Source organism: Motacilla alba, chromosome 3, assembly GCF_015832195.1.
Source record: "Motacilla alba alba isolate MOTALB_02 chromosome 3, Motacilla_alba_V1.0_pri, whole genome shotgun sequence".
Classification (NCBI taxonomy): Eukaryota; Metazoa; Chordata; class Aves; order Passeriformes; family Motacillidae; genus Motacilla; species Motacilla alba.
This window is the reverse complement of record NC_052018.1, coordinates 24413321-24430173: the sequence shown is the minus strand read 5'-3', so window position 1 is coordinate 24430173 and position 16853 is coordinate 24413321. Positions and strand designations below refer to the sequence as shown.

General features: G+C 36.7%; 1 protein-coding gene across 6 annotated transcripts in view; it reads right to left on the bottom strand.

Annotated features, from left to right (window-relative positions):
* Positions 1-651: 651 nt before the first annotated feature.
* LOC119699896 (muscular LMNA interacting protein) overlaps positions 652-16853 on the bottom strand; it is a 103443-nt gene continuing 87241 nt past the window's right edge. For all 6 annotated transcript variants that reach the window (XM_038133948.1, XM_038133946.1, XM_038133947.1 and 3 more), the window contains 3 exons: positions 10585-10638; positions 3086-3120; positions 652-974 (listed from right to left, as the gene is read on the bottom strand). In XM_038133948.1, the coding sequence (XP_037989876.1) occupies positions 3094-3120; positions 10585-10638 (81 nt within the window). In that variant the 3' untranslated portion in view covers positions 652-974; positions 3086-3093. The remainder of the gene's footprint in view (positions 975-3085; positions 3121-10584; positions 10639-16853) is intronic.

Here is a 16853-nt window from a genome sequence, read left to right as displayed (position 1 = left end):
TTCATCACATTAATTTTAATGAAAACAGCAGGGATTCTCATTAAATTATCAGTCTTTATCACAATTCATCATGAGATAAAATGCTGCTGCACTCTGGGAAAGGGCTGTGATGCAAAGGTCCTGAGTGTGTTGTCAGAGTCACTTGAGGGGTGACTTGCGGTTCAAAGGACCAAGGCACTGGGGAGAACTCAGGTAGCTCATGCAAGCACAGACAACCAGCTTCCGTAGACTTTCATAATTCATTTTGAAAGCAAAATCTTTAAGACCCAGGCCTGTACAACATCATGTGGAAGCAGCACAAGATCAAAAACCCAGCAGCATAAAGTGGAAAGTGGCATTTCTTCCTGCTGTTCCAGGAGTGCAGACGGTAATTCTGCCTGCACTCTGCATCTGGCAGGGTCAAAGGGGCTATGAATATTGCATGGCAGGGGAAAATCACTGTGCATGTTCACTGCTGACTGCTGTGGGTGCTGACACCAATGTCAATAATCCCTGGACTACTTCACAAAATACAAGGATCTGTGTGGTGGCAAAATGTGACCAAGTTAAAGAACACGAGCATTCCTTTCCCAGCAATGCTGGCATTTGTTCTCAGCTATTGAAAACCATGGAACCAGATTTACAGGAGCAAAAACAAGAATCACAAAATCATTTTGCAACAAAAATACAGCTTTATTTAATTTCAACAGTTATATTATTTCTAAAGAAAATATGCTGTGTTATGTTGGGCATCTCTTAAATTAGCAAGCACTTCAAGAAATGGCATATTCATGTGTGTGTCTCTGGGGTTAATTACGCTAATACATAAGATTATTTCTTGGAGGAATATTTGATTGTTATTACTGCCTTGCAACTAGCATACCATAAGCAATATTTTTTAAATGGTGCTTTAAATAAGACTGGTGCTGTGGATTCCTTCTTAATATAGAAACAGGCTTCAAAATTCAGTTTTAGCTCTTGATCCTCATTTGGGGCTGCAAAAGAAGGATTTTTGCATGAACACAATTTGTCAAAAATACAGATTTGTAAGATGCATAACACACACTGATGTCACTTAGTTTTCCTAATTTATACAACCTGATGATCTGGCTGACAAATAGAATTCATAGTTTCACAGGAAAAAAAAAAACAACCTACAAGATATATTCAGCCACCTCCTTTGTCCTATAGTTGTGGGAGAAGATGAGAGCTGGCAGATCAGATTTATTTTGTGAGAAGCTTGCCTGTCTTTGCAGCAGCCTGAGGCAAACTGCTTTTAGGACTTAAATTTTCACAGAGCTGTAACTGCTCAAATTCAAACTAAATCTCTCTCCCTGAAATTTAGACCCATCTCTTTTTCTCCTACTCATAGGAAAGATGAAAAAGTGACTAATATCCCTTTATAATAGTCCATTATGAAGAGAGAAACTGCTGTGACTCTACTCTGTCCTTATTTCTTATGTCCTTATCTTCTATGTGAAGATGCTGAAGCCTTTACATCTTTTCTACATCTCCCATTTGTTTCCCACATCCTATGCCACTCATTTTGCACTAATAGTGAAAAAAAGGAGTAATTATCTTCATCATATTATAAGCATTTCTTTCAACATCTCCCTGAAAGCATCACTTCTTCTACTCAGACTCAGTTTTTCCTCCCCTATAATCCTCAGATTCTCACCTGCAGTGTAATTGTCATTCTTTTTCTGTCTGTACCCTTCATATTTCTTTGTATTTTTCTTCAATCAATTTTATCATATTTATTTCAAGCCATTCTTTCAATGTAAGTGAATTTTTCTGAATTAAAATCCTGGCTTTCATGCTGCTTGCAAATCCTCCCAAGCGGGCATTATCTGTAAATTGTGTAAGCCTATTGTCCATGTCATTGAGAAAGTAATTAACAGCAAAGTTTAATAGTGCTAGAGCTAGAAGACAGAATTCTGGAAGTCACTGAGATGTTCTCCCACTCAGGCAGCAAACAACTCTTCTCAGAGTCCTGTTTTCCAATCAAGTACCTATCTACCTTATGTGAATTTAATTTAGTCCATATCTGCTTTGCTTGCTTAGGGATGTCATGTGAGACCACATTGAAGATATGCTGTATAAAACACATCCTTGTATCTGCCTTGCTGTCAGAGAAGGAAATGAGATCAACTTGATAGGATTTGTTTCTGACGTGTCCCTGTGCAAATAATCTTATCTTCTTACCATTCTCTTGATGCCCACAAATGTGTTGTTTAATACTTTGTTCCAGTGTCTTGGAAATGCTGTTAGGACTGAATTTTCTGTGATTCTTTAGCTTTTCCTTTCCTCTTCTGCTTAGATAGAACATTGTGTTTACCTTTATCCAGTTTTCTGTGAACTTACTCATCCTGCCAATCACTAGTGTTTGAGAAACTGCTTTGGTTAAGTATTTCAAGGGTAAATTTCATTAGGCTGTTCCATCGTGAATACTCCAGTTTACCTCAGTATTCCTTCAGGTGTCATTTTCCATTTTTCTCAATGATCCTACTCTCAAATTTTTAATAATAATTGAAATAAACTTTTAGTCTTAATTAATCTCTCTTTTTTTTTGTGAAGACTGAAACAAGGAAAGAGAAAAAAAAGGCAATGAACTTTTCAGCTTTTTCAGTCTCACCTATTTGCTGACCTCTCTTGCTAAGCACTACATTAAGTCTGCTCTCAAGCATAGCACATTATTTGCAATGTGGTATTGTTTAGCTCTAGCAAACCATTCATTTAATGGCAATATGTGGTTATGTGCTCAAATATAAAAAATGTATCTTATTTCCCTGACATCCTTTCACAATCTAATTCCAGAGTATACTTCAATTTCTTCCAACCATTTGATTGAATCCCACTTAAAATTAATTCTATTGTGACTTTATTCTGTTATGCTAAGAATTGGAATTATTCTGCATTGGTAATTATTCATAGAAAATCATTCACCAAATATAGCCATCTTATTGTCCAAACACTGAATTGTGTACCTAAAGCTTCTTATCATCTTTTCAAAAAAAAATTATAAAATTTGATAAAGTGACACCAAAGTAGTTACATATTCTAATTTTGACTGTAATCATATTTTTTTTTAAATAGTAATACTCACCGTCATATCTAAACAGAACCTCTTTCATTGGAAACCTATAGAAAAATGAAAATAAAAAGCAAAAACAAAGTGAAGAAGAAAATAAAAACCTGCAATATGTTATGCGTGAACAGTTGTAAAAACTGGTGTAAGACTTCATACGGCACTTCTCTGCACTGGTTTGCTGCACTCTTAATTTACAGCTCTGCTTACTGAACCAGGAATGATTTTTCATGCATTGACTTTCTTGAGGAATTCTTCTGCACATAGCACATTTCAACAGACAAGCATCACCTTGACTAATCACACATCAGATTCACATTGGTTTTCCACTTTCCACTTCTTTTTGGAACCTCCTGCTCAGAGGGCAGAGCATGGGGCCACCCTTGCATTCACATGACACAGGTGCTGCTTGCCTCCCTGTTGGTAAGGATTTTGCCAGTCTTCTACAACAGCCTGGCACCCAAACCAAGGAGTAGGATAGACTACAGGATGGACCCATGCAGCCTGTCCCTGTCTGGGACACTGGTCTAAAAAGATAGTATTCAGCAGCTCAAAATGTCTGCTCCAGGGAGTATTTCAGAGGATGCTAGGGTGACGTCTCCATCAGAGATCTGAAGAGCCTCCATGTCCTGGAAACTATGGATGTTCCTAATTTAGAGGACAAGAGAGACTGATATGCCAAGGGTATGACTCCCATTCTGGGCGACTTTGCCAAACTGGAGGAAAAGGCTAGCAGAAGATCCATGAGCAAAGGCAAATACAAAATCCTCCATGGGGCAGGAGACAAAGAGGGATGGAGAAAGTGAATAACCCATGCAATGGCACAGGACAGTGACTGACTGACTGACTGACAGACAGACAGACAGGGAAGCAGCTCTGCTGAGAGGGACGTGAAGTCTGACACCACACAGAATGTGCATCAGTCCAGCCTTGTTGTGATGAAGGATAACCTCATACACCGTTGCATTAATTAGAGCATAGCCAGCAGGTTGAAGGAAGTTATTCCCCTCTGCTGGGCACTAGCAAAGCTGCATCTGGTCTCACAATAAAAATAGATTTTGTTTTGTCAAGCAAGCAGAGAAAACCAATGGACAACTATCAGGATGGTTACAAGTGTTTGTTGACTTCTGGGAAAGGTGTAACAGATGAGAAGTGGCTACAGGTAGCACTTGTTTAACCTAAAGAGTAACTATAGGGTATTTATTTCCCCTTTCCAGCCATTTTAGAAAGGTTTAATGACAGCCCAGATTTGTATGGTGAAAGAAAACAAGGCAGCAAGTGGGGAAATTTTAATTAGCCATAAGGAAACATATTTTATATCATAAAAGTGGTCAAACACTATAGCTAATTTTAATCTGATTCTATGATTATAATTACTTATGCATTACTTAAGTATTGAATAATTTAAAAAAAAAAAACTTCTTCAGCCTACAATTATGTTCTGTCTAGGTATTCAAGGCAAGTTCTTTTCCTCTAAAACTATGACTCAGAACTCCTACCATTCTTTGAAGGGGACCAATAATAACAGCTGTTTCTTAATGCCAGGTGGAATTAGATTCAAACTGCAGTTTGAATCACATACTGATATTTCAAACTTTATCGTTCTTATATTACTACCCTTTCAGACTTTTAAATGTTAACTTATAAAACTAATATATTTACAGTAATCATTTTTATGCAATCACCATACAAATAAAGTTCTATAAATGTATATAATTCTTTCTCCTTGTTAAAGCATGGTGATCTAATATGCCCTTTCAAGTCAGTAGGCTGTGACTGAAAGTTTTTACTTAAAGAAGAAGATATAGTTGAAGCTGACTAAAGTATTGCCCAAATATCTGCTGCAATATAAACTTCCCATTAAACATAAAAATCCTAAAGGAAAAAATAAAGCACTGTTCAAGTATAAAGTAACTAGAAAGTTTGTCTGCTGATATTTAAAGTTTTTATTTGAGATTTTTAGAAGTGTGCATTGTTTGGACCTGCCTTTCTATTTATAAATATCAGAAAGCAACAGTTTAGTATTTCAGTGGCCCATGCAATTTAGAGGGTAAAGAATTAGTCACCTCTAACATCTGACAATCCTACTCCTTTAGTAAAAACAGTAGTTATTCCTACATTTAATGTTCATTTCCAGCGTCATTAAATTTTCAGCTAAATGAACTGCTATAAGTCTATGGAGAGAGCTTAGGATTGCACTCTTGGCTTGGTCAAAATAAACCAAGGGCGGTGAGACCCCTGCTCCAGAGAGGAACGGGCAACAATGTTCTGCCATACCAGTCTACACCAGCTCCACTGTCTGGGGAACAAGGCTGCAAACGTGTGCAAGATGGAAAGCAAAAAGTGAATAGTACATCTGTGATGTAACACATGAACAGCCCATGTTTCTGTTTCCTAGGAAGGCACAAGGACCAACACTGTCTTTTCCCCAACATGTCTGGAAAGATCTATCTCAGTGCCAAATGGAAAAAGTAGGTGCTTGCATAAAGTTGACCTTTGAGTGTGAATGTTTCCACTGGAGTTCCCTCTACTTCCATTATGTTCATTGCTTTGACAAGCTGTAATCTTCTTTACAAGTTGAAAATGTATGGAGCAGTATGCAAGAGCTGAGTCATTACAGAATAATTCAGGGTCCAGTGAGGAGGGTGTTTAACTGGAAGAACATGATTATCACTTTGCTGTGATAATATCATTTAGGTTGGAGCTTTTATTTACAGTGAAACCCTTTACATAAATTCTGCAGTACAAGGACGTTTTCATAAAATGAGTACATTTTCCTCTTTTAGGTAGAATCTATCAATGATTAATACTATTGTTGACTTCTGAGCAGGAACACTCCTTAAGTAAATAAAGACTAAGAGCAATGTATGACAAAACTTTGAACCATACTGACATTTTCATAGAATTTAAAATTTCAAGAACTTTTGTTACTTTGCACAGAAGCCAGTTGGTAAAATCCTGTCACCACTGAAGTCAATAGAATCAACTTTCTCTCATGGGGTCTTTTTATGAATGTTGACTTTAGAAATGCTATTGATTTCTCAAGTAACTATTGCAGATCTTTCATGAACAAACAAACAGATAAAACTGAGTAATTACTTACTCAACTGCAGCAAAAGATTACATGCACCTGAAGTAATCGTATTGGTAACTGTAATAAGTCATTTATTAGTAATTACAATTGTAGACATGGGATTTTGTAAATCACAGATGAATAAGGGTAATGAGGACATACTTTTAGCCTCTGCACTCAACGCTCAATGCTTTTTTTCAGATTATACTGGTACATATGCCCAACGTTCTCTCTAAAGATTCTGACTCAGTAAAATTCTGAGACTGATTATAACACCATTCACACATCATAGCCCGGGCAAATACTAGCTTTACTTGAAAGGAAGACAGTAGGTATCAGAAATTATTGGCATATTGCTTGGCTATGTTTCAAAGAGTAACCTTCAGACCTCCTCCATTTAAAATGCACTGGTTGTAGAGGAGGATTTCACAATGAGGAGAAAATCACTTATTTATTTTCTTACGTTCACAGGGAAGTCACAGGTCTTACTTAGTACATGCCATAAAAGAATGATGCTAAAATTACATGAATGCTATTCGTCTGAGTACATTGTACCTCCATTTTGTTTGTTCATTTGTTTTTTTTTTTGTTTTGTTTTGGTTTTTTTGGGGTTTTTAATTATTTCCAGAGAATACTTTGCTTTGAGAAAACAATACAAATTTCTGAGGAGAAACTAGCAGCACATTTCCCTCATTTCCTCTCTCACTCCTTCCTAGAGGTGTTTACATTTCACAGCGCATCTGCCCATCCATTTCAGTTTTTTTGGAACTGCACAAATCACACTTACTTTCTCATTCTGAGGGAGGAATATTGCAGGAGAAGTTAAGTATGAGCCTATATATAATTTCAGATAAAAAGGGCAGATAATAATTTAGATAATATAAGAGAATGATCTAAGGGTCTTATGATAGCAGTAAGAGTAATATTGGGCTTATGACTTGACAGAATTTTTCCTAATCAGTTCATCATCCAAACAGAATTCACTGATAAAAAAAAAGAAGACATATTAAATTAGGTGAGGATTTGCGGGTTATGAAATTCATAAGGTGGAAATTCAGTATAAACTGTTCCTAGAGTCAAGATAGGTTCCCAAATAAAAAGGAACAATGCAGGTGCCTGAAAGATGTTGTGATTTTAAAAACCATCAACCAAGACTTACTTTGCTTTTTTTAATGCACTAGAAAGGGAAAGCGTTATAACATACAATTCTGAAAACCCAACCACATAAAATGGTGAAAACATGTTAGTTTTTCAGAGGCAGCTTGACAACTTATCTCCAAGAAGCCACTACCCTCAGGTCAGCTAACAAGGCTGTCCCAAATAACTTTAGCTGCTCCTAGTCCTGTGTTGCTTTCTTGTCTGTCTCCAAGACAGCATAAATGTTGATCTCCTTTTGGGTATCAGTGCTGAATACTTCCATTTCCAGCAATAGATCTCAATGGTAACAGATGCCTTTGTTCAGTCCTTCTTGACTGAGAATGAAAAAGGGGGTCATCTCTAGATGCATTTGTGTCTTCTCTGACACCCATTAAAGAGACAAAGAGATTGCTCAGCCTTCACGTGGCCAGCATGATGCGCCCTGGTCACCTCCTCCTGCTGAAAATGAGATTAAAAATTTGGGAAAATACTGGATCATTCGCTCTATACAAGTGAGTTGAAGAGTTCCATGAAAAATGCTTTCTTTGATTTGTAATAGAGAAAGCAGTAAATATGTCATCTCTTGATGTCACTTCCTGAGCAGCTTGTGGTGAGCCTGACACAATTCTTCCTGATATTTCTACGTGGACTGGAGTCCACTTGCACAGTCATAGTGGAAAAATACTCATTAGTGACAGGCCCCAAGGAACCAGCAGTCAGCTTGTTCAGCTGTACAAAATGGTATCTGACATTTTTTTCAACCTTAAAGCTAATTATTTGTCCCTAGCTAACGTTATGGTAAGTCATCCAATAAGATGTTAATCAAAGGAGATACAAAGTGTACTGACAACAGCACTTATAAATCTTCTTCTTTCCCATCAATTGACTTTGGTCCTTATAAATGCAACCACAGTTTCATCTGTGTATATATAGTTGTTCTACAGGTCATGGTACAAATTCTCCCATTGTTGTACTACATTTAAGCTTTTTTTAGAAAAATGTGGATAGAAATTCTGTTCAAAGTGCTTGTTTAAAATATAAGAGAACTTTTAGAAGACAGTTTTAATAATTTTACCTGCCTTGGAACAGACCAAGCTGGCCTCTAACCAAAGGAATTTTGCACTTTTTTGTGTCTGACTTCACTATGTCAGTACAAGATCCTTCACTTTCTGAATCGATCTTAATAATGCATTAATTAAATTATGTGTCTTGTCTCTTAGAGAATTCTCTTTGAAAATATCTGTCTTTCCATTAGATTTGCAAAATTCTTCCTCAATGTGCAAATTGTAAAGTAGAAAGATGAGACACAAGGATTTAGGTGTTTGCTTCCCTCTCTTTTCAAATACAGGAAAATCATCTGCATCAGAGGTTGCAAATATACACACACACACATGTATACATGTATGTGTATACATACCCATTTTAGAGTTCCTGATATACTGCAAACTTGCTTAACCTCAAAAACAAATTTATCCTCAGAACTATGTAGTCCCTCTCACTGCCTTCTAGTGATATACCATTACTTCAATAATATTTCCAAAACTTTACAGCTGAGATGGAAAAAAAACAACCTGAGAAGATCTGAAAGATATTCTTGGTCTAACTTCACTTTTTGAGGGCATTTTGGATTTTTCTTTGAATAGCAGACACTGTAACACCTGCTTTTGAGAGAATCAAGAAGAGGCTCCTGGGAGACAGAGGAAAGGGGATTGATGGTGTAAAAACAAGCAGAAATGTCAAAGGCAAGGAACAAAGGAGGAGATTTGGAGGACTGTGATGGAGATTCAAACAAAAAGAGATATGAAACAGCTCTAAGTCCCTGACACCCTGGGCAGAGAGGCCAGGGATGCACAAGAGAATAAGAGGCTACAGTCACGCCTATGTAACCTCGGTGCAGAACTGCAGTCTGTTCATCCACCCAACCACTACGATATCAACCTCTTTTCATTTTTATCTTTACCCCCCCCTTTTTTTTCCAGTGGAAACTGAGATAAACTGTGAGGATATATTGATATGTTGTCAACAAACTCAGAATTCAGGCAAATCCTCCAATTCCAAAATGTGTAGAGCTTGACTCCAAAACTCCCACAATATTTTTCAAAACTAAAAGGAAGTTACTCACTTGGTAGAAATGACTGGCAAACATCCATTTCATATATTTAAATTATCATGTGGCTGCTTTCAGACAAACTGAAATCTAATTTCAAAATAATAAATTTTTAAAAACTGTTTATAAATATGTAATTATCATTCTTATCCATATTTTTGCATTCATTAAAAAAATAGTGAAATAATTGTAAGAATGCGCCTGGTCTTTGTACTAAAAAAAATCATTCTTGTGTCATAAACATTCTCATACTGCTATTATTGGTACTAAATTATGCTTTCATAGGTGAATTTCTAAAATAGTATTGAAAATGTCCTGTAGTGAGCGGTGTCCTATTATATTCCAAAGCCAGAGGAAAGAGTGAGATAGTTAATTGATTTACATATGTCTATTCCAGCATTGAGGCTATAATTTATCTTCTTGCTCATGATCTTGTTGGAAAAAAGGACTTGCCAGTGCCAGCTGAACCTTTTTAATTTTCTATATGCTCTGTCTCAAGAGAAAATTACTAATGACTAATAGATTGCATCTTCTCTCACTGAATGAGTTGTCTACAGTGGTAACCACTACGGTCCTACAGTTTAAACACATAAATGTAGTAGGGAATTGGCAACCGAATTTAGACTTCAAGAAAACTTTTTGGCCTTCTTCAAAGCAAAAAAACCAAACCAAAACAAAACAAAACAAAACAACAACAAAAAAAAAACCCTGGCACTGAATTTTGATACTGGGCAAACTTGAATTACATTTTTTGTTTTCTTGACTGTCTTTTATGAAATTCTTAATAACTATCCTGAGTGCTTCTGCTAGCTGTTGAAGTAGCTGGTATTTAAAACAGAACCTATATTAGTGACTGAAAATTGTGGAATATATTATTTAAATATGGCTGCATAATTTAACAAACAGCATAATTTAACCATTCCCACTTGCTAACATCCCAACAGCCCATATCAGGAACCTGAAACATAAATGTTACTGTTATTTCAAATTCACATAAGCAACACTGTAGGCAAAACAGCTCTGGGTTTTTTCTTCATTGATCATTAAGAACAATTAATGTTTATGTAGTCGGTACACTGGAAAAAAAAAGCAGGTTTGGAAGCTCAGCACATTTTTACTGATCAACCTTATATGGGCTATGCAAATAGAAGATAAAGCTAGCATGCAAATGCTTAAAACCATTAAATGTCAACTGATTACCTCCTTGGAGATGAGCATCTCATTTTCTGGAATAGGCACCATGGAAAGACTGGGCTGCCGAGCCAAGATGTCACAGGTTGGAGAGAGCATGAGGTTAAACACAGGAAAAAGAAATCCATTATCAGTTCAATTTCTATATAAAATATCACTAAAATTTAAAATTAAAGCAAATACCCTCAGACATACTAAGGATAGCAAGGCATTGAGACCTGTGCTCAGCAGACTCTCACTACTCCTTTTCTGTATTAAAATCTATTTCAAGGTATGGCCTGTTTTCTGTTATATTATATTCCCATAATTAAAAAAGGTGGGGAAGGGATAAATCCCTTTTGAATTTCAAAGAGGCATCTCAAGTAAAAATCACAGCAAAAGCACCTACTTTATGATACGTTTAGAATGAGATAATGCACTTAAAATTATTTAAAACTAGAACCATACCAACTTAAATGAGAATTTAATTAAAATGCAGGTAAATCAGCTGGAGTTTATAAAGGCAGTGTTAAGATCATAAGCTTGTGACATTTTCTTATAGAGTGACACAGAGACATCACATTTAAAGAAAAGGTTGCTGAAAGTTTTGAGATGTGGGTGCTTGAGAATTCTCCAAAAGATTGGAAGAAGCCTGCTATTTTCAGTGGATCAAAGGCATTAATTTATTTTGACATTTAGATCAAATAGTGAATCAGCAAATTATGCGTTGCTTAAAAAATATTGCTCTCCTAAGAAAATTGATTTTTACACTTTGCTTTTTGAGAAGCAAAACTGATCTGCTAAACTGGCCGTGTATAGAAAGAAATATACTGAAGTGGAATATACTCTAATTTTCTGCAATTACTTTATGGATATGTTATATACTTCTCTCTTCCTTTGTAAATTTGCCCTGATTTCTTTCCAGAGAAGAAGGAATCTACTTTAGCGACAACAGAAGCTTTGAACCATTTGACTTCATTTTTTGTGATTATTATTCCCAAAAATGAAAAGGGAAGGGAACAACTTTAGGCAACAAGTTTATTTATTCAATAGATTTTTATGAAGGAATAAATTTAGGCAAAAGAAGGGTAAGGAAAGGGTAAGGTGCCTAGATCCTCTCAGTGGCAACATCCCTTCCTCTGACACTCCTGTGGCTCCCAATATCAATCAGGCCAAGGCTTCCCCTGTGTGCTGCACACACAGGAGGTGTTTGGTGGTCTGTGTGGAACAGAAGTTCTGTTTCCAAACCCATCATCCCAGGATTACCAAGCCTGGGCAATCCTTGGTGACACACAGGTACAAAGTTCTATCAACACCCGTGGCATCTTGGCAAGTGTATTCCATTGAAAAAAAAAAAACCCTAGAGTTGAGATATTTATTGCCTCATCAGAATATGGCACGTCTGTATTCCAGGCAAAGTAAGAAGGGTCAACAACAAAGAGAAGAAGGAAGGTATTTTTCATATTCTGTTCACTTTCTGATGTACAGCTAAGCCCTCTGAGAAGAATTCTCTACTGCTCACAAGAAAGAAAAGCTCCCTAGTCAGGCAGTGACCTGAGAAAGAAACACCTTTTTCTCAAATTGCACAGAGACAAAATCAATGAAAAATGCACTTCTATTGTGTTATCTCATCCTGGCCTTTCTTGCTGGTACTCAGTGCCTGCCCTCTTAACCTGAAAGGCCCCTCTGAGTCATGATTCTGCCTTACCTTTTTTCTTGAATATGAGGTCTCAAGTCCATCCTTAGACCTGACAAAAGTAATTAACTTTTTTTGTCCAAGAAATAGATTTCTTCCCTTATTTTGATAGTATCCTCTTTTCAAACTAAAGAACCAAACTGTGTGACAGTCTCCATAGGGAGGAAAATTATTCCTATTTTCTGGAGAGGTACTCTTAATATTAATTGATTTGGATATATTTAATTAAAAGAAGGCAAGGAATTCACCAAATAATAATGAAGAAAAATAGTGAGTCAACAATATTGAGTCCTCTCTGTTTCCACAAGGCTTCTCTGACCAAAACCCCTTGAAGTTATCATAGAATAGTCTATGCATTCTACTAGCCAGGTGGGTCTAGTCTTAAGGAAGTAGCATATAGCTCATTTATAAAGTACTTTAAGTAGTACTTTAGTGAATACAGAACACATAAGCCAAGGGCTGGACCTTTTTTCTGCTGAAATAACACTAAGTCTTGCAGGTCCCTGAGAGGAAGGTGTTCAGATCTTGCCTGAAATCATACAGTTCTGCCTCTGCCAGCTGCAAAAGAAACAAATGCCTTGGCCTGGGTGACATCAGCCCAAAGACCCAGAGGTTGATTATCTGTGTTATTTCTATCAAGTGTCAGTGTCAAACAAAATGTGTCTGCCTTCCTGTAGAAAATGTCCCATACCTGTCCTGAGTTTAACCAAAAGGCTACAGAATCTTGTTCTTCCAGATTTTTCCTTTAAAATATTTTTTTGTGTTCTTGACTGCACATGACACCTACAAAGTACACCTTCAAGCCAACTCCAAAGTACTACTTCAGAATATGAAGTAGGCAGAATGAGGCTGGATTAGCCCTTTCTTACTAGACATTGTGTGACTATCACCCCTCAGAGTCATGCAGGAATGTGTTTGTGTCCACCAGATCTGAGATGTGAATGCAAGTAGGACTTTGTACTTTTTATGGGTGCAGAGTACCAGTGAGACCTCATCAAACTCTGTCATTGGCAGTCTTTCATCTTCAGGTCAAAGCAGCTGCCAAGAAGCCCTATCTCCTATGCAAACGTGAAAATATTGTGTCTGTTGATGGTGGGAGATGAATATTGCTTTTATAATTGCTACTCTTTTTTCCTGTAACAGTTACAAAATTCTGCATTACTCTTACAAGGTTAATCAACAATTTTTAGCTTTTCCAGATGTTACTCAGATTTCTCTTAATGTGGCATTTTTTCTTTATTATTTCTAAGAACAGTGAAAGAGCAAACTAGACAAATCCGCATTTGTGGCTGCAAAATTGTACTGAGGAGAGCAGAGTATCTTTACAATATGTAAGTACTAGCAGCATGTAATTTCAAAGAGAAATTATACACCTGCTCAAAATAACCCCTTACAGACTAAGACAAGGCTTAGAAAGAGGTGGTTATATAATATCTTCATTAGACCTTTGCTTGTTTAGTTCTGTAATCAGCAAGACATATTTGCCTTTAAAAGGTCAGTTGATCTTTATTGTGCTATGAATCACAGCTGTCTCTGAACTAATATAAAGCTTTCTGAATTGTTCTCAGTGTAAGACGTTTTTCATAAATCTAAGTCGCTCTCTGGAGGGTCTGCAACCTTTGCTAATTGAGGCACCAGCTTAAATCTGGAACCAGTGAGAGATAACATACATAGGAAGTAAGAATATTTCAACTATAGTAACCAGAGAACATTGACATTTACACTACTCTGTCGAGTCTTTAATCCCCTTTGAAAACAGGTACTCTAGACCTTTATTAAACATAGATACATTCCTTCACAATAGGAAAAACAGCTGATTTCTCAAAACCTAAAAACATTAATTGAAACATGTACAATAAGCAAATATTTTTCATAAAACAGTTTTATGTCTCTCTGCTTTATCTGAGTGACAATGAACATGAAATACTCAGTACCAATAAATGGTAAACCACCCACAGAAGCACAGAAAGGAATACTTTCAACCAAGGGGAAAGAAAATAATATAAAGGGTCAATTTATGATTATAATGTCTCTAGTCTCTTTGAAATTATACAGTATAAAATCTATTTCAAAGATTCAGTCCTTAGGCACCAATTTCTTCTGCATCTTGTACCTCTATGAAAAGGAAAAGTAAAGTAGAAATAGCAATCACAATACAGATTTACAATGTGCCTTACGACTTATGCAGTAAACCATCCTAATAGACATGGCAAATCCTTATTATACACTATCGTAGCCATGTGCTTTTATTTTTAAGATTTCAAAACTCTTCACAGGTACTGATAGTACCTGCAAAAAAGAAACAACTCTCATGTAGGCATGTGAGAGTTTCTTGACAGGTTCTTCCCAGACACAGGCCCAGAGGTCACCAGAGTGCAGTGAGACTGAGAGATTTGAATCTAAATAGAATGAATCATAAAACCATAGAAAGGTTTGGTTTGGAAGGGGCCTTAAAAATCACCTAGTTCCAGCCCCTCTGCCATGGGCAGAAACACCTTGTACTAGACCAGCTTGCTCAAATCCCCATCCAACCTGGCATTGAACAATTCCAGGGATGGAGCATCCACAGCTTCTCTGGGCAACGTAACACCCAAGAATAATACCAGAGGCTGGAAGAGTTACAGGGCTTTGCAGTAAGGATTCCTCATCTGTAAGTGGAGTGGGAGGGCGATGCATGCAAGCCCAGCAGTGCACTAATTTTCCTTGGGCTGCTTTTTCCCAGATTGAGTTTAACTTCACATGCAGGGCCAGTTCACGATGCATTTGACTGAGGATTTTCTGCCAAAATTATTTTTCAATGAAAAATACTAGCAACAACAAAAAAAATTGTGCTTTCTGCAAAATATTTTGATTTCTCTGGTAAATTCTTGCTAGTAATTTAGAAAATTAAAATGAAGCATTCAATTGCAAGAAAACCCACCTGCAACTACAATATTGTGTTTTCTGTCTTGAATGTTTCATTTTGGATCACTTCTATAAAATACTAAGTTGCATTTCACTATCCACTTTGTGGCAATCATGTTAAGAAGTCTCTATTTTCTGCTGTGGGCTAATGAAGCACTGCAGTTCCTTGCAGGGCTGATTTCACTGCTGGTGATTATGGGAGCTAGTGGCCAGCAAGGATTCCAGACCCATGATGAAGACTTGAGGCATGAGAACCACAATCCACACATCCATAGGGTAAGGCAGCAGAGACAAGCCTGTTCAAATTACATGGATTAGAGCTATCTGCTTTGAGTTAGTTCATGTAACCCAAAAGATGCACATTGGTTTCTGGAATATTCAAATGTTTTCAAAATTTAATCTGTATTGGAGAGAAAATGTCAGAATTTCCAACAACCCAAGTGTTTGAAATTTCCCTCAGCATATTGACTGTGAACTCTTTATGGACTCATCTAAATAGTCATTGCTTAGATGCTTCCTCCCCAAGGAAGGTGCTCATTTCTAGTTGACTGAAAACATCCAAAGAACTCTAACCACTTTCCAGGTGACACTGTGAAACAAATTGGATTTGATTTTCAGAGCTGACTTTCCCCCACATATTCTATTAGCAGATTAGCTGCTAAACTGAAAAATCCCTGTTTTCTGACCAAGCTTCTGATGCAAGAGACCTTAGCTACTTTAAGTTCAAACCAGAAACTTTTAATGACTCTTCAAGAGTGCACATCTGTAATTGTCACCTATTGTATAAACATGTTCATTAAGATCATATTCTGCCCATAGTATAACCAGTAAAATTATATCTAGCTTTAACTGAGAAAAAGAAAAAGCTAGTTCACAACATCTCTGTAAATCAGTAAATGCTGACTTCTTGAATTCAAGATCTGAGTACATCCTTGGAATTTCACCAGAACTAGTTAAATTTTATGTTTTTATCTAAGATAAATTAAATTGGAGTGAATTTAAGACTGCATTTCAGAGTATACATTATAGAAATACTTGCAATAAAAATGCCTATATAGCTTTGGGTGCTTTGGGATATAACTTTGGGTGCTTTTCCATTACTTATGATTTTATTTTTCCTTCAGGTCTTGCTTGTTCACTATCTTCAATTAAAAGTGCAGAAGTATAAGTTTTGTTTCTCATACAGGTTTCATACATACCAAATCTGATTTGGTATTCTTCACTCAATTACATATTTCTGCTAATGTTTTTAATAAGAGCCTTTATCTCCGGGTTGCTTCTGTTCTCAGAACCGTGTTGTTAGCCAAGGCCAGAATTTCTATTATATTTGGGAATGTTTACTGTATAAAAAAATGCCTGTCTGAAATCCACTATGCAGAAGACTAGATGCATTACCCTAGAAAGCCAGATATAAGGATGAACTCACTCAAATTTTTATTATGTAAAGACTTCTAAGAATGAAGACAGAACATCTTAAAGCACTATTTGGTGCTTAAGACTGGTTTAATCTGTTTTAGCAGAGACAGCCAGTATAAAGGAAAGGGCAGAAAGAAATAGAAGTGGCTGTAATTATGTTTCAAGAGGAAACCTGAACACTCCTGGTGTGTTCACTCAGAAGCATGTTTTGGTTTCTAAGCATAGAAAGTGCCTGCTGGGGCTTGATCCCATTGCATTGTGTGTGTGTTTCTTTTCCAAATGA